The 18,568-nt window shown below is 40.7% G+C and overlaps 1 protein-coding gene across 6 annotated transcripts in view; it reads left to right on the forward strand.

Annotated features, from left to right (window-relative positions):
* The window catches only part of Thada (THADA, armadillo repeat containing), a 300,575-nt gene that overhangs the window by 99,518 nt on the left and 182,489 nt on the right, over nt 1-18,568 (forward strand). Inside the window, exon 27 of one of the 6 annotated variants that reach the window (XM_087553034.1) lies at nt 13,870-15,751. Coding sequence (XP_087409160.1) covers nt 13,870-13,966 — 97 coding nt within the window. The 3' untranslated portion in view covers nt 13,967-15,751. 6 annotated transcript variants of the gene reach the window in all.

Genomic DNA, 18,568 nt, shown 5'->3' on the forward strand with positions numbered 1-18,568 from the left:
AAACAAAATTTGATCTATTGCTATGCTCTTTCTTTATTTTGCCTTAATAAAGAGAAATGCATAGTCAAAGAAATAGTATAGGAAGATTTCGTACAATGTAAGAAGAGAATGTGTCCATAAAAGCATTATTAGATCCAAATACAGTGATCTCAATGACTATGTAAAGATACCGTGTGGAAAGGACAGAACCATTTTAGTTACTTTTTTTTTTTTTTACTATCTTGGTGGCACAGACGTGCCAGCATCTTCTAAGGAGTGAAGCAGTTGCCAGACAGAACTGCTTTTCTCTTGTTTTTCATGTTTTCTAGGAAAACAGATTCCACAAGTTTCTGTGGTTACCTACTCCATTGTTGAGGGAAGAATTGGATTCTCAAAACTAAAATTGAGAGCTGTAGTGTATGTTGGCTTGAAAATGCAATTATCAGACGTCACAGTGACTTACCTCACCTGAACTGCGAGGGAGCTTGCAGCAAGTACTTACTTTGCCCCACTGAAAACAGAATTTTCTTTGACTGTGACCAGGATTATATCAACATCTGTAGACCAAAAGAATTCTCATTTTCTTCACTAAATGAATATTTGTTGTATCCTTACTCTGGGCCAGTTATTAGCATACAGACAGAGATCAGAAGTATTCCATGCTTGAGCTAAAGATGAAGCTCAGTTGGTAGAAGGCCTTCGTGGTGTGCACAGAGCCCCGGGTTCAGGCCCCAGTATCACATAAATCCCAGGCAGTGATGCATGCATAAAGTCCCAGCACTTGAGAAACAAACACAGGAAGGCTGGGAACTCAAGTTTATTCTTAAGAATTAGAAGCTAGGGCTGTAGAGTGGGCTTGGTGGTCAAGAGTATTTGTTGTCGTTGCAAAGGACCTAGGTTTGATTCTCAGCACCCGCATGAGGCTTTACCATCTCAAGGACCAACAACTATGGTGCACAGATATACATGAAGGCAGAACTCTTTTACACATAAAATAATGGAAGTTAAAATATTTTTTAAGTTAGAAGCTAGCCTTGGTCATAAGACAGCTTGTTTAGAATAATTGGAGAAGAGGGAGGGGAGATGGGGAGTTATCACAGTCAGTAAAGGGATGAGTTGCATAAGCCTGAACATGTAGATTTCAGTTTCCTGAACTCACAATGAAAGCAGACGGAAAGAATGATCACAGAGTTGTCCCTGAACGTCACATGTGCCCTTACCCTCCCCATCATATGTACACAGAAAACAAAAAATATTCCCTGTCCTTGGGGAAACCAGAGAGTTGATGAGGATGGTCTGCTGTGTCTGAGTCTCTGTTGAGGGCAGGAGAAGTTCCCTTGGTACCTGTGACCCATTCTGTGTGTGCTGATGCGAGGCCTTACCAGGCCCCCTTTACTTCATGCCTATGGAAGTAAGGCTTCAGGCTCAAGGATGCCAGGATCTCATGCTGCAGAATCAGGAAGGTAGAAGTCTCCCATTCCGTTTCAATTGCCCCAACAAGGTGTCAGTGTTGCTGTTAGACGTTTGCCATTTTTACAGTTAACTATAAAACTTTTATGTTTGATAATAGTTGGGTGAGATGGGATGAGAATTTGGGGGCTTATAAAAATTCTTTCCTGTAATGTGATTTCTTTTAGACTTAACTAAATATCTTTTATAGTCCATGCTTATGTTTTTCATTCATGTCTTTAATTAGAACCAGTCTAAATTGGAACAGTCTTCATTGCTTGGTTTTATCCTAAGAACCTAAGAAGTTATCAGTGCTTTTCACACTTTGTAGATGTGAAAGTTGAGGAACAGGAAACATTTGCTTACGACTACGGGTAGCACTAGCAATGAAATTTGATGGGTATTTTTAGTTCACACTAGCTTGACTAGAACATTTTTAAAATTGCAGATTCTTCTAGTAGTAACAATAATATAAAACTGGATTCAGTGGTTCTTTTGTAGAATAAGAATTTTATTCTTCCAAGAAAATACTTTACTTGTTATAAGCTTTTAAACAGTGATTAAAAATCAAGAGTCTGATGTTTTGATATGGTTTAGAGGTGTCATCCATTTGTCTTCCACACACATTTGTGTAGCATTCAGTTTCATTTTTTAGCCAGAGAAGAGAAGCATCTGCCTTTAAAGGCAGAGAAGTAAGACCCACCTCCTGTGTTGCTGTTGTTGAATGAATGGCTTTTACAACTGGAGTGAAGTCTATGCTGACCCCTGGGCCAGTGTAGCATCCCATGTCTTAAGCTACTGTTCATTCTTGGGCTCAAGAATTTTAGGTAAGAAAGCCACAAATAAAAATTTTAACTTAAAAAACAATCTTGACAAGTAATATGTTCATGAACTTGAAGTGGGAATTAGTCATTGTGTTCTTAAATATTGATTCTTGCATGGACCAGGTAATCTTGGTTCTTAAGTGCCGCTTCAGGCCATTCATTGCCTTCTTTAATAACTAAGGCATTGTTGTTTTCATTAGAGCATGTTCTATGGAATTTTGGCAATGCATGCATCCTCTTTCTGTATCTTAAAAAAGCATGAGTAAATATTTTTTCTTTGCTTTGGTATTTTTGTAGCTTAAATTTTATACAAGCCAGACTAATATAATGTGATACTAAGAGTACATAATTTAAGATGTCAGGGTTGCTTCCAGGCCTCTGAGATAAAGTTTGCCGTTATCAGGAGGGCTATAAGCAGTACTCGTTACACAGTCACTACCGTAGAGACACAGCACAGAACTATTTTCCAAATGAGAAGACCAAGTCAAAGGCTTAACACTGAGGGAGCAGCTTTGTTAGAGCATGGATATATTCCCTTCTCATTCCAAACTTAGTCCCTGAAACAACTCATTTAATCCTGGATAGTTTGAAATTCCTTGAATGTGACCGCACACTAAAGTTTTAAAATATAATGAATAAAATTTGTATTAACTATTTACCGTGTACCTTGGCATGTAGTGTGTACAAAAGCAGCTCATGACATGCATGGTCTTGGATGTCCAGGATCTCACTGCTTAGTGAATGATAAGACCAACTTGAACTTGTCCAGTAAATGTGATTATTAGACTTTATAGTCCTGACTGTCAGAGACAAGGACTAGAGAAGGGAAAGGCCATCCGAAGGAGCAGTTCAGTTTATTCTCGACTTGAAAGGAGGGCTAGGGTTGGATATGCAGAGGAGAAGGGATTGTTGCACGTGGTATTATATAGTACATACTGATATCTTACACAGTGCGCACAAGGATGGTGGAGCAGCCTAGGACAGAAAGGGTAGGGCAGATGCTCTCTTTATTCCTATGACACGTGTTCTAGATAGGTCACTTGGCTTATAAGTAAACAGATCAAAGTTTGAATTTTATACAACATTAGGAATTGTTCAAAAGCTTCTGTATCAAAGGATTCCATGACAAAAACCCTCTTTTTTTTTTTTTTTTTTTTTTTTTTTGAGAGTCCTTGAGAAACATGGGACTTCTCTGTCACGGGCGAGTAGGACTGGAGAACACAGTGCAAGGCCTGTTAATAGTTGCTCATGAATTGCAATCCATGAAAATCTGTGAATATTTCATGATTGTACATGTTAAAAATTAATTTTCAACCATTTTATTAGGAAGAGATCCATTCCGTTTTTCCAAAGTCTTGATTTTGGTATGTTCTAAGTTTGGTAGTTCTAATAGCATGGTTGGTGAACTAGTCAGGAAGCCAAGGGCCTGATCAGACCATGATTTTCTGTGTGTCTATGTGAGAAAGAAGATTTAGTAGATGGGCCCGGAAAGACTGGTGACCAGCTTTGAAAAAAATAAGATAGGTTTTGAGCCCTTTCTTAAAGCATAAAACTGCCCTGTGAGGGGTGACTTCCCAACCAAAGTTAAGTTCCACTTATAGGAGTTATGAGGTGAGGGGATGAATGTTTATTAAGCAATTAATGATGTCAATTGCTATGTTCTTCCAGGGTCCAGAATCTAGGCCATCTCCAAAACTTTGAAAATGTCTTTATAAAGAATAGTGATATTAGGCATAGTGGTGCACGTCTTTAATCCCAGCACTTGGGAGGCAGAAGCAGGAGGATCTCTGTGAGTTTGAGGTCAACCTGGTCAACATAGTGAGTTCCAGAAAAGCCAGAGCTACATAGTAAGACCCTGTCTTGAAAAACAAAACAAATCAAAAAAGAATAGTGACTTTAATATTGGAAGAGAAAGCTTATTTTCCCTTTCTATTTTCTGCATATAATTATACAGTGTTGAGGTGCTGCTGCTTTATCTGTTATGTGCATCATTTTTGTAATCACCTTGCATTAAAAACAATGTCATCCAGTCTTAGTGCATTTTGTGTTTCTGAATCAGACTTCCTGATACTAGATAATACATAAAGTTTGGCTTATGATTCTGGTGGCTGCGAGTGGTTAAAATCGTGAACTTGGCATTCTGAAGATGTCCCTATGTCTATTTACAGCAGGCAGACAGACAAAGGAAGCTAACCACACAGAGCAGGGCCAGGTATGCGGGCAGCCTTGTATTATAACCTACTCTGCCAGCATGTGAGCCATCCTTCAAGGTAGCATAGTCCACTCATGATCGTGTAATGTTCCTGTAATCTAATTACCTTCTCCTCCTGGTCCCATCACAGGATATGTCCTTTTGAGGGACAAACTACATCTGTCCTGCATTTAACTTCCAGAAACAAAGTACATCTTTTCAGATGAATGGTTTGGGAAACATTAAAATAGAGATTCTAACTATGATACAGTTACTTTCTGAGACTGAAAATGCTGTTCGCAAAAGGAAATGTCTCCCAACATCATAGCTATGGTGGTTTGGAGAGAAAGGACTTTGATGGGCTCATATATTTGAATGCTTGATCCTCTCTCAGTTGGTGCAGCTGTTTGAGAAGGATAAGGAGCTGTGGCCTTGTTGGAGGAGGGATGTCACAGGGTTTTCAGGTATCTCTCTCTCTCTCTCTCTCTCTCTCTCTCTCTCTCTCTCTCTCTCTCTCTCTCTCTCTCTCTCTTTCTGCCCTGTGCTTGTGGATCAGTGTGTGAGCTCTCAGCTCCTACTCCACTGTTACTGCTATGCGTCCTGTCTTCTACCACGGTCCCTGCCATGACTTATCCTGGATTCACCCTCTGTAGGTCTCCAATAAAGTTTTCTTTTCTAAGTTCCCTTGGTCATGGTACCTTAGCATAGCACTAGAAAAGAAAGGAAGACAATACTTGATCTGTTATAAGCTAATTGCAAACTGTGACTTACTTTGCAATTTGACCCATATTTTACAATGTTGATTTTCTTGTTGGAAGGTAAAACTATGAAGTCAAATAATACAAGTTTATTGGAATTGTTATTTGATTTATTTTTATTTCTGGGTCCCAAATCCTCATTCATTTTAAATCAAATGTGGTATTTTAAACTGAGTTTTTTGGCCCCTTGGCTCAAATTAGTCCAGTTGTCCTGAATAATTTTTTTCTGACAGCCAAGTTTTTCTTTTCTGTCCTGTAAATGCTGAACTGTATGTTTTGTACTAACTGCTTCTATAGAAGGAACATGAAGCTATCTGGCCCAGGGCAAACCAGCCTGGCTGACCTGGAGAAGAGTAGATTAGCTGCATTGCATAGGGTCTAATGTAGCTGCTGAGTCTTGGAGGGAGAGCTAGAATTTCCCCTCTGTGAACTCAGTTCTGTGGCATCTTCATATTTGCTGATTTATTTCTGTGACTACTGAGGTATCTGAGGTGTCATTTCTGCCCCTTTATTCAGTTGAGTCCCTTTGCCGACCCTTATCACAGTTGAGATCCTGTGCTTGTGGTACCATGTCTACAGACCACTCATGCAAGTCTGTGAGCACAGACGAGGTTCAGACACTTATAAAATACGATCAGAATTTAAGGACAGGTAGAGTGATGGTGTGACCCGCTGTGGGCCGCTTCCTCCCACTAACTCTGTGTAGGTGGGAAGGCATGGAAGCACTCTGAGTTCTGTCCCCTCCCTCGGAGGAGCAATCTGGATGCCGCTCTTCCAGTTTCCACTCAATTCCTCTGAACACATGCACCTCCAGCACAACACGGCCCTAGTCTTTAAGCTTATATTCTTCAAACCTTTTCCTTTCTCCACGTCTTCTTGTGTGTACCATTGTCCTTATTGAGTTCTTTACCCTGCCAGTATACGGAGTAAGTACAGGGCATTGTTGGCACTATCTTCTACACTATCTTCTAAATTTATATTTGGAAATGATAGCTTCAAGAAACAATGTCACTGGTCTTTACAGATAAAAAAAATGCCCCGTTTTCACCAAAACAAAAATAAATTAGCAAAAAACCAGACAAAAACCCAAATAAAACCCTAGGATGGCTCATCATCGTTATCTTCTTTATGAAGATTGATTAAGTTTTCTCTAAAGGGTTAGTTAGCACTACAGAGATGTAAAAGAAGTGGTTTGAATGGTACTGTCTCATTTTGGTCATTCACCAGTAATGTCTTTTCCTGTTGGGATGACACACTCTGACAGAAGCAGCTTACTGGGAAAGGGTTTATTTTAGTTCACAGTTCAGGGTATCACTCATCATGGCAGGAACATCAGGCAGCAGGAGCTGGACACAGACGATGAAACTGTGGTGCTGCTCTGCCGCCTTTCTCCATTTACACAGCTCAGGGTGCTGCCAGGGACCAGCCTGGAGCACAGTTAAGATGCTCTTCCTGTGCCAGTCAATCCTTCAGAGGCATACTCAGACGCTTGGCCCAGCTCCTCAGTGAGTCTAGATCTTGTCAAGCTGGGCATTTAACACTGACCATCACAGTTTGGTTTGACTTTATCATTATAAGAGTATAATGGTTCAATAGTGAAGTACCTCATTTCTGTGGGGTACCTGCAGTGACCACATATGACATGAAATAATGCGAATGTCCCTGAGAGCATCCTGTCACTGGTGGACTGCCATGCTCAAATACTTGTTTTTATCCTTCCCGTTTTCATCTCTGTCTGCTGTCAAAACTTCTCTGACATAACTGCCTTGCTGTTGCCTTGTCCAGGAAGACTGAATTCTCTGGAATCCATTGTATTTTTCTGTGGGGCTTCTTTCTCTGAAAACTCCTTTTGCTCCCATTCTCATTAAATTGAAATTTAATGATTTTTAGAGCCTTCTATATGTATGTGATGTTACCCATTGTAAGTATTTAAAAGTCCCAGGACAGTTTATCTTCATCTGGAGTAACTTTGTGCGTATAATCTGATATCATTGATGAATATGTGTGAAGAGGCATTGCACATTGGTCTAAGGAGTATACCAGAACATAAAATGTGCTTGTAATGAAACAAACTCAAACAAAACTGTAGTCAAAATAAATAACGAAGAGGTAAGTGTTATATTATGAAATGACAATAGTTTTGAGAATGAGGAAATGTTTGCTAATTAGGAATCAAGTTATAGTCTTGCTCTGGAACAACCGGAGGCAAGCGTCTAATGACTCTTACATACTCCCCCGTGATGCACATGCTATGCCATGACTCTTACATACTCCCCCGTGATGCACATGCTATGCCATGACTCTTACATACTCCCCCGTGATGCACATGCTATGCCATGACTCTTACATACTCCCCCGTGATGCACATGCTATGCCATGACTCTTACATACTCCCCTGTGATGCACATGCTATGCCATGACTCTTACATACTCTCCCATGATGCACAAGTTATGCCTTATGTATATTTGGCGCTCAGCCAACTTGAGATTTTGCTACTTTTTAGAGGGACAAAGTGAGTTTTGATATCTGTCTTTTTTAAGGGAAGGTGTGAGGAGTGTAGTTGCTATGGATCAAATCCAGGGTGTAGTGCATGTGAGGCAAGCATTCTACAACTGAACTTCCTCCCTGGGCCTTTGGGTGTGTTCTGTATAATCAAGACAGTCTATAAATGTATCTGTATTCATTCTTGGGGAATAATGAGTGGTGCTAACAGTGTCCTTGTTCCCTGCAAATTTGGAGGGGTTGGCGCTCTCCTTCCATTGTGAATTCTGAGGCTAGGACTCCTCGTGCCAGGTATACATGGCAAAGCTGTTAACCTAGGCCATCTTGACAGCTTTTAAAGTACTTCACCTTTTCATAAGTGATTACGTAAGTTCTTTATAATGAACAAGCCATAGTTTTCTTGATAAAAATAATAATTCTATCACCATTTTTTGTCATAGCTTGTGTACTTTTTTTTTTTTTTTTTTGAGAGCTGTGTTCCTGTAGCCAAGGCTAGCTTTAAACTTCCAGTGTTGTCAAGAATGACCTTGAACTCTTGACACTCTTGTCTTTCCCTTCTGAGTACTGGGATTGTAGGCTTGTGATACCGTTCCTTGCAAATAATTCTATTACTAAATATTTCTTTCCTCCTAGCTTTTAGGATATTAATTCAGAAGTGTTTTAATATATGTAGACTTTTCTTTAGCTCATGTCACTGTGTGTAATTTCTAGGACCCTGCACACTACTTGTCTTTGGGTTCTGTTTGTGGTTGTCAGATATTTAATTTGATCTTGAAAAACAGTTTTCATGTGACCTTCCTACAGCAGTCGTCTCTCTTTCACTAGCCCTCAAAGATTTCTGTTCCTCTGATTGCTCCCTGCTCCGCCCGCTGCCCATCATTCATCAAGCATTTACAGCCTATCTAATTTTTCCATATAATGAAAAATAGCATAAGGATTATTCTTGTGAACTTTTAATTTTTTTCCCATTCTGGGGAGAATTATTTTTTTGGAATAAATGATCAGAAATGGGAATACTGTGTTAAAGAATACAAACATTTTATGAAACTGATAGCCAAGCTTCTTTTAAATGAGATTTATCAGTTTACAAATTTACCAGCATGTATAATCTTCTCAGCAGTGACCATAATTGTTCTTTTGTAATGCGTGTGCAAGGGAATGTGGTAGGAAAAGGACCAGTTGTTTCAATCTCCTTTGGTTTTATGAGCATTGGCCCACAGTTATCTGTTGGTTAATTGTATTTTCTTCAGCTTTGCTTTCAGGATCCTTTATAATTTGCACCTGACCTTTCACCTTATTTCCTATTATTCAAACTCACAAATATTTATTAAACTCTTGGGCTGCCGTCTCCCACCCAACAAATACATAAACTCTAATCAGACCAATCTGTCAATGTTCTTTTGAATATGTTTTACTTTTCCTTTGAGGGATGACCCCACCCCCAGCTTTTGTGGGGTTTTTTTTTCCTATCCCTAAAATGCCTATCCCTCATTTTTTTTCTTTCTTTCTTTTTTTAAAGGGTTTGTTTGTCTTTTTTTTTTTAAGGTTTATTTATTTTTATTTATGAGTACACTGCAGCTGTCTTCAGACACACCAGAAGAGGTTATCAGATCCCATTAGAGATGGTTGTGAGCCACCATGTGGTTGCTGGGAATTAAACTCAGGACCTCTGGAAGAGCAGTCAGTGTTCTTAACCGCTGAGCCATCTCTCCAGCCCCCTCCTTCCTTTCTTAAGTTACACTTTCTGTCCTTCAAGTTTAGCTTCAATCCTTTGCTGTTCTCTGGGAAATCTTCCCTGTTGTGGCTGTGCCGGACCTTTTTCCTGTCACTTGGTCGGCATCTGCCTTTTGTGGCATGTCCAGGAGAGGCATGTTGAGATAGACAGGGCAACAGCCACATTGAGACCTCACCTCATTTGCTTGTGTTTTAGTGCTCTGAGTTCTGGTTCCTTCATCTCAGTGTTCTCAGGAAATGGTATAATAATATCTGACTCTGGGGTACTTGTGAGGGGAAAGTGGAGGTGCTTGTGGAGGGCCCTGTTCCCGTGCTTGGTATACAGACCTCTCATTTCACTGCTTAGCTGTGGTTTTTGTTGGCGCTGTTTTCTCTTTAAGATCTGCACTGGTTCAAGTCAGTTGGAGTTGCAGCACTGACTGGGAGGTAGACACGGTGTCCTACCCTTAACCAAGAAACTATTTGCACTTGATACCTCCTGGCAAAGAGAAAATCAGTTTTCTTCAATGGAATGTCATTGGGCCTATCAGCCACACCCCAGGGCAGGTGCCATGCTCAGGAGTAATTAGCCAACACGAAAGGAATTCTGTACATTGTTTATTTTTTACTTATTTTGTGTGCATGGAGAACTTGTTTTGTTTTGGTGTTTTCTGTCTTACTGCTTTTGTTTTGTTTTTGTAGGGCTGAGAGAGTTTTTGTTTTAAGTTAACTGCATGAGTGCACCCACTGTCTTGGTATTTGTTCTCTCTTTCTTCAAGATTCTTCTGTTCCGTTGTTGTTGACGTTTTGAGATAGGATATCTCGGTTGGCCAGGAACTGGCTGAGGCCAAGGATGACTCCTCATCTCCTTCTTCCACCTTTGTAGTGCATGGATTACAAGCCTGTGTGCCCATGCCCTGGTCTATGCACTACTGGGAATTGAACCCACAGCCTCCCAGCACTTTGTCAGCGTTCTACCAGCGGAGTCACATCCATAGGATGATACCTCATCTTACATCTTAGACTGGCATATTGTCTCCTATAAGTTAATTTGTATTCTCAAAGAAATACCAAAGAAAGAATGCATTGTGTGTGTAGTGTGAGTCACAACACACGGTAGACACTGCCTGAGTAGTGTTGGGTGGCCTGAGTAGCTGTGAAAGGACGGCACTTCAGAGCCAAGGACCTTTATTGTAGTTTACCAGGAGAACCTTCTCTCAGGGCCAACAGAACATCCTAATAGGCGTTCGGGACAGCATTCACTGACAGACATTCTGAAGCTAATGATAGGAATGGGACCCAGGAGTCTGACAGGAGCAAGGAGTCCCGTGACCAAGCATGAGCGGTATAAACACCGTGGACTTGAGAACAAAAGTTCCTGTGTAGTGCAAAACTTCAAGGAGTATGAGGGAAGTGGGTGCTCTTTGATGATTCAGAAAGAAAAGTTACAGAAGAAACTTTCTGAATTCTCTTTCCCCTTCTACATCTCCTATATCTACTCCCCACTTGCTATTTTATAAAAAACTATGGTGAGTGTATTTTCCTTGAAAATATCAAACAGCCCTGGATAGGCGTTGGTAAAGTTGATTACATCTAAGAGCCTTTAGCTTACCTATTGAAGCTCTAGGCTTTTATATAAATAATGGGATTTTAAATACTGTAAACCATCTTAATTTTTAGAATCATTTTCCTTAGTAGAGACTAGTGATGGATAAGCTGGGAACAAACTTCTGTAGATTCTAAATGATCCAAAGTGGAAGCTTGAAACAGTTAACACTTTTGGATTTACATGACCGTTGCATTTGTTTTTTAAAACAAAGTGCTTGTATTTGTATTTTCCATTAAAAATAAATGTTGGGTTTGGATGCTTGTTCAGCCAAGTGGAGTAAGTTATTCCATAGAAAGTCCTAAAAAGATTCAAATTCTAGCAGTGGACTTTACTTTCCCATACAGGGTTGTGTTCACTAATATGTGTGAGGAACCTATGCTTAGTAATACCATAAGAAGCTGTGAACGGAAGCACAGAGCTCATTCCTGCTCCTTTCGCCTGTCCTGTGCTTCGAATTAACAGCAGCGTTACTCCCTCATTCACACGAGGGAGTTCAAGCATTCTCAAAAGGCTGAAATGGTGACTCAAGACTAGCCACTATGTGACAGGTTATTTTCCTTTATTTAAAATGTAAACAACTAAAAATATTCTGGATGAAGATCTCCACTTATTTTAACTAGCAACAGATGCTATGATCAGTATTTCTACTAAAGACCAGCACTTTTTACGTTTACCTCAGGCCTCACAATTAAGCTTTATGCCTTTCCAAGCATGACAGTTAGCCAATAAACCAAAATATCAGTCTAGTCTGGCTTAGCTCAGCGCTCTTTTGATTTTTTCCAGTCTGTTTGATGTAGAGGCTTACTGAGATTTATCTACTGAGCTGTTCATAGTCTGTGGGGTCAGAGCCCTGGCTGCATTATATCAGATTCCACTGGTGACAGAGGGCATGGATAACCACTGTAGTGTGGATCCTTTAGTTCCTTGTGTTGCTCCTTGTTTTGTTTTTGAAACTATTCTCAAACTTATATTAATACTCAGTATTTTTTCATTTTCTAATTTTATACTGAAAGTCTTAAAACAGATGTGCTATAATTGGTTCACTTTACTAGAGATTTTTTTTCAACATTTGGTAGAAACAGTTTTGCAAATGTGAAAACTTTTCTAATTATTTGAAAGAGAAAATCAAAATAAAAGTATACAGTGACCAGTTGTAGGTACTGGCTGTGTGCAGAAGCAAATGTCCTCTCATTCTGTAGTTCCTGGTTGAAATAACAGTAGTGTACTCTGCTTTATAAAAAGCCTGCAGACTGTCTTCACCTTATCTCATGTGTTCCCAGGCATTCCCAGTAGGATAAGTATTATTGCCCCATTCCAGATAGCATTCTTGGGAGTGTCCATGATTAATTTGCTACATGTTTCATATCTGGTATGATGCAGAGCTGGTGTTATGACTCCTAATCTAGTTATTTTTCCATTATATCAAAGCTTTTTTGTTGACCAATACACACTATTTCTAAAAGCAACAGAGTTTTGCTAGTGGTTTAATCGTGTCCTCTTTCCTGAGAGGTGGAATAAAATTACTCAGGCTCCTGGAGATAAGAGCATTAGCTCATACTGGAGGAAGGAGTCCTGAAGCACACTCACGCCCTGATTCAGTACCTCACATGTCAACCAGGACCTGAGTCTGAGGCTCCTGTGACGGTGCTAATCCTGTCCATACAGCATGGAAAGAGTGCCCAGCACAGGACGCTTCACTCTTGTTAGAGACATTTATTCAGGGGATTGGGCTGCTTTGTTGTGTGCAGAGTAAGGTGCTGAACATTTAAGTCTTTAGCTTTAAGAATCTTAGAGTCTGGGGCTGATTTGTGAAAAGCACTTGGTCTTCTTACAGAGGACCTGGGTTCGGTTCTCCTAAACACCTGGATAGCTCACTCCAGTTCCAGGCAATTCAACCCCTTGTTCAGGCCGTTGCAGGCACCAGACGTGGATGTGTTACACATATATACATTCAGGTACAGTCACATTCTCCCCCCCCCCCCCTGCCAAAGAAAAAAAAGACTCTCAGAGTCAGCTAGAATAGGTGACTAAGTTGCAGGCCACAGCTTCAGGGCTTTTGTAGGGAGGGTTTGGAAGAAGGGTGTAGTTGATGATTATCTGTTAGGGAGGGCTTCCTGTAAAGTCAGGGTCTGAGCTTCAGAAATAAATAGAAGTTGGGCAAGTGAAGCAAACTGTGGGTTGGTCTAATAGTATCCTTTATAAAGGTGTTGAGGACAGCTGTGTGCTTGCCTGCCTGCCTGCCTGCCTGCCCTCCCCATCTATTTCACTCTTGCCTGCCCTCCCTCCCTTTTATCCACCTTCCCTTTCTCCCTGTCCCCGTCCCTATACCCCCCAGGGCTTTATGTGTCTCAAGCTACCCTCACATTCACTTTGTAGCTAAGGATGACATCTGATCCTCCTCTACCACTGAAGTACTGAGGTTACAGGTGTGAGTTACCACACCCAGTGTGTGTGGTACTGGGAATGAATTCATGCATGCTAAGCAGGCACTGTACCAGCTTAACTGCATCCCGAGCCTCCAAAGTTCACTTTGGACCCAAGACTTGAGACACTAGAGGAAGATCCAACGGAGCATGTCCACATGACAGTTATACACACTGGGTCTGGAACCCAGGAGTAAGGTCTGGCCTAGACAAAGGAGTCTTCTGCAGGTAGATGGTATTTTATGTCTCAGTGAGTAGGCTCACCGAAGGATGAGAATGGCATCAGTAGTTAAATGATGTATCTGGTAAAATCTCTCAACAGAGATGGACTGCTTCACTAATCAGATTTGGAGATGGGGCATGTATGCTTGTGTCTTTTAAAATCAGCAAGTATTTTTTAATATTTTTTTTTCTCCAAAGTGCTTGGATTCACCCATGGAGGAAATGTGCTGCTGGGCTGTTCATCCAAGACTCTGCTTGTGAGGAGGCTGTTCACTCCCCACCTCAGCGCTCTTGAGGAGCCCAGCCATTGGAACTTATTGGGGGCAGGGAGGTGGAAGTCTTTGCTTTGTTACCGTTTTGAGTGTTAAGTCCTTAAATGTAATTGGAGAAATAATGAGAGTATCCTCAGGATTAAAGAAGTTCAATGGATTTTAATTTTCTTGACAAACTATTATTAAGAGATTGTTTGGGGAGATTTGCTCTCTCAGTAGGATTAGCTAACGTGCATATTTCGTTTGGAAAAGTAGTTCTTGAGTTAGAAAGCGAGGCCAGAAGAGCCGTTTCTATTGCTTTATATGTGCAGAGAAGACATGTGACTGCCAGGTGAGAGTTCTCCTGATAGAAGCAGGGAAACAGAGAGAATTATAATACGTTAGGGAAAGGATTCTCTTTATCCACTGTACCTGCTTTTATCTTCAATTCTGGACGGCTCTGCCAGCAGGGGTTTTTTCTCCCTTATTCTTGTCCTGCCAAGAGTTGCATATTTTTGGCAAAATGTTCATTACTGGCCAGGAGCTCACAAGAAAGCCTTTGCCAGAGAATTAAGCAAGCAGAAGTCTGTCAAAACAAATATTCTAGTTTGAAAATATAGTCGTGCAGGGGGAGGGTGTGTAGTAGAGGAGGCCAGGGCATGCTCTGAGACTGAGTATTCATTTCATAAGAATTCTGTGTTCTGAAAGGCTGCTGTTTGCCAGTGGTGAAGGAAGCAGGGCTGTGGTACATAAAGTGTACTGCTGAGCAAGGACAGGTTTCCTGGGGACGTGGGCTTTGTTCTTGGGTTTGGTATGCTGCTCCTATGATGACAGCCTTGTCTAAGAGTGAAGTTTTTTGATAACAAATAGCCTTTTAAATTAAATTTAAGAGGTAGTTAACAAAACTTATGTTTACATGGAAAAAACTCTGAGGCCTGAGGATATTAAGTACACATAAACAAATCCTCACAGAAACACCAGTCATTTCATAAGCATTTATTTGGCTAGGAAATGCCAACTTCATATGACTCCAACCTTAAAAGTATTCATTATTGATTCTAAAGAGCAAAACTTGTTTTTCCCCTCTTTTTCTTCCATTTGTTTGTCATATAAAAATTTATTTTATAAATGAAGAAGAGTATAGATTGGATGAACACAAGTGTTTTTAGATTCCTTTATTATGTAGATACTCAGGGCTACTACTAAAATAGTTATTTTTTGAGTTGGAGAAACATGTTTGCTTGTTAGCTGATTTTTCTGGTTGGACCTCCTAGGGTGGGAATTTCATACAAAATTGGATTTAGTTCTAAAGGATTTCCTGAAGGAACATCTACATGCTGCTGACAATTTTCTAGAATTTAAGAAAATAAAGCATGCTACCTTGTAATATTTCAGTAAATGTCATATGTGATTAAAGTACATTAAGAATACAATTAAAAACATCAATATAGTATTAGTAAAATACACATCAATTTATTCTTACCTCTTCCTGGCAGAACTTACTTAGATCTGCTGCCTGAGTAATTCAAGGGACACACGCCCGAGTCCAGAGCACAAGAGGAAGTCTTTTTGCCCTTTGGATTTCTGACTTGATCTACTTTAGTTACTGGAAGAGAGGCTAATTAATGTAAAATTTCTTTAGTTTTAGTAACTCAGAAGAATAAAAATCTTTTGAAGTCTTCAAAAGATCATGGTGCACCATTGGAATTTGCCTTTAGTAAATGTAACATTTGTTTTCTAAAGAATTATAACAACATACTTAAATTCCAGAACAGTAAGCAAAATAGCTTAAGTTCACTGACTTGAAAAAACATTCTTTTATACTGCATGGTTCTAAAATAAATACTTAAAAGAAACAGAGAGCAAGCCATTCTATCTTGGATTTCATTTTCCTTCAGATAGAACAGCTAGAACAAACATTCTTGCTAGTTAACATTGCCTGTGTTTTTATGAAGTTAATAACTGACCTGTCAATCACGCCCTATATAAATACGGTAGTTGAATGCTTTCTGCTTTAGAAGCACTTTTATTTACAAGAGCTGCCAGCCAAGATTTCCAAAGCACTCCACGGGCTGTTTGCTTTGATCTGTTTTGAGGGCTGGTCTCTTTATACCTGTTGGTTTGCTCTTTATGATACCTCTGTGTGATCAGGTATTGGGAGAGCAGATGTGCAAAATAAACACAGAGAGACCAGGGCTCAAGAGAAATCATGTAATTATGCACCAACAACTCTAGAAGAGAGAATATTTTCCTAAATCAACTTAGTTGCTGTTATGAGAAGAGAACAGATGTCATGGTATTCACCCCAGAGAAGCTGGAGTTTTTCTTTAACCAGCAGCAGCTCTTTATGGAGTGCTGTGGGTACTCAGACTGCAGCTTGCTGAGACAGTGCAGGCCCTCCCTCCCTCCCCCACCTCGACTTTGCCTTTGACCCTTTCTCATTTGCTCCTTCCTTAGGGAGTGTTTATCACATGTCTCCATCCAAATAACCAGTCCTCTGTTGGGAGAGCTACCTTTGAATTTTGAACTGGAAATGTGCCTTTTCACAGTTAAGGCCACTTTCAAAACAGAATAGCATTTTGGTGGGTCCCTCTGATTTAGAGTTTCCCCAGTACTGTGAGGAACTGAATACTGAGGGCCTTTGTATCCCCTCAAACACCCCCTCCCCCACCCTGCACACTGGAGCACGCAGACACACACACACACCCCGTACTCCCCCCTGCAATGCAAGCATACATAGTCTTCAGTAAGTGAAAGAAGGGCAGAAAGGAAGAGAAACTTCACTGCTTGCCTCCAAAATAACCTATTCTGAGGGACTTCTTTTCTCCTCTTAATGAAATGCTGCCTTAGCGTTTCCCATGAATTAATTACATTTGCATATTACTTTCCTCTAGGAAACTTAATGTTTGAAGTTTGTAACTTCTATTTTTGTTTGAAACTAGAAAGTTTTTCCCTGTGCTTTAAGCTGGAAATTTTATCATCACTTAACAATGCTTTCGGAGGGGAGGTGGGTTTTCAGGCCCTCAAAGGGGTTCTCCATGCATGGGCAAGTCCTCTTCATACTCGCTGGCCATCTGGGCCAGCACTTTTCCGTCCTGTGACACTGGCATGACTCAGTTTTTCTGTGGAAGGGTGCCAGTGCTTGGCTCCAGGGTTAGAAAGTAAGCTTTTTACTAATAGGTGTTCTCCTTGCTTTCTGCCCAGAAAAGTTCTGAATCTGGTATTTCCAGTGGTTATTATTGCAGTTTGTGGGGCTTCTGGTGTTTAGCTTTTAAATCTTGCAGTCTCTGATAGTCAGCAGAGTGTAAGTAATACCCGGTGCCCTGTGGCAGCAACCTTCCTTGGGTACTTACAGAGTAAAAGTATTTGGTCAATGTTAAGGTAGATTAAAGCTTGGTTTTGAACTCTGTTCTCCTGTAGAGCCTTGTTGGGGAGCAAAAATTGGAAAGCTCTGAGGCTGACAGGAAGCACACACTAGCTCAGTTGTAAGACTATGGCCTGAGCTCAGGCAGAAGCCTCCTAAGAGGTAGGAAAAAGCTGAAATCACCTCTGAGCGTCTTTAAGCCTTAATTGTAAGTGGAGCCACAGGGCAGCCAGAGGAGCCAGAAGCAATTACAGAGGATGGGTCATGCTGCAGATACCAGTGAAGAAACTGCTGCCACAGATGTGCCAGGGATGGTGGGGTAGAGGTGGGGGTGGGGGTGGGGGAACCTCCAGCTGCTTGTTTTTATTTTACATTCATTCAGGGTTCAGGCCTGTAATTAAATTTTCTGAACAAAGACCCTATTAGGTTACACCATCCAGCTTGATGACTAACAGTTCTTCCTTCGAGGTACTGAGGAAATCTGTAGTGTGTAAAGCAAATACAGGACTGGGGGAAGGCGTTCCAGTGAACAGTGGACTGTGGGGCTGCTTCAGGTGGACCTTTCTGCCATTTCAGCACTTGATCAGGTGACTCAGTTTACCCTGTGGTCTAAAACTGTCTCAGTGATAGGCCTTATTCAATACCCGTGAAAATATGTGCATTTCTAACTAATAGTGTATTGTTTTTTAAAACTCTCTCTCTAGCCAGTGTGATGGCTCAGTGGGTAAAGATACCAACAAGTGGGATGTTCTTTATTTGATCCCTGGGGTCCACATGGTAGAAAGAACCAACTTCTACAGGTGTTCCTTTGATTCCTTACATCCTAAGACATATTGCCATCACACCCACAGACATGAGCACACAACACACACTTAAAAAATTATTTCTTTAAAAGTTTAATTTAATACTATTTTTTGAGATAGGGTCCCCTATGTAAACCATGCTGCCTCTACATCCTGGGTGCTGGGATTAAAGGTGTGTGGCACCACTCCTAGCCTTAAGAACAATGTCAGTTTAAAAAATCTCTCTCCACTTTCATGTAGGCACCATATACTTGCTTAAAACATTTTCAGAGTGACCCAAACAGAATTTATATTTATTCTTGGGCCCAAACTTAAGGCAGCGTCTCAGAATTTGAGAACTAAGAGTTCAGATCCATTAGCTTGACATCTCAGACCTCCCACCCCTACCTCCACCCCCATCCATTCTTCTAGGCAAGCCAAAGGCATCTAGGCCTCAAAAGCATTTGTGCTTACCCTTTGCCTAAAGGCTTACTTCCTCC

The sequence above is a fragment of the Rattus norvegicus genome, chromosome 6, assembly GCF_021556685.1.
Source record: "Rattus norvegicus strain SHRSP/BbbUtx chromosome 6, alternate assembly SHRSP_T2T, whole genome shotgun sequence".
NCBI lineage: Eukaryota > Metazoa > Chordata > Mammalia > Rodentia > Muridae > Rattus > Rattus norvegicus.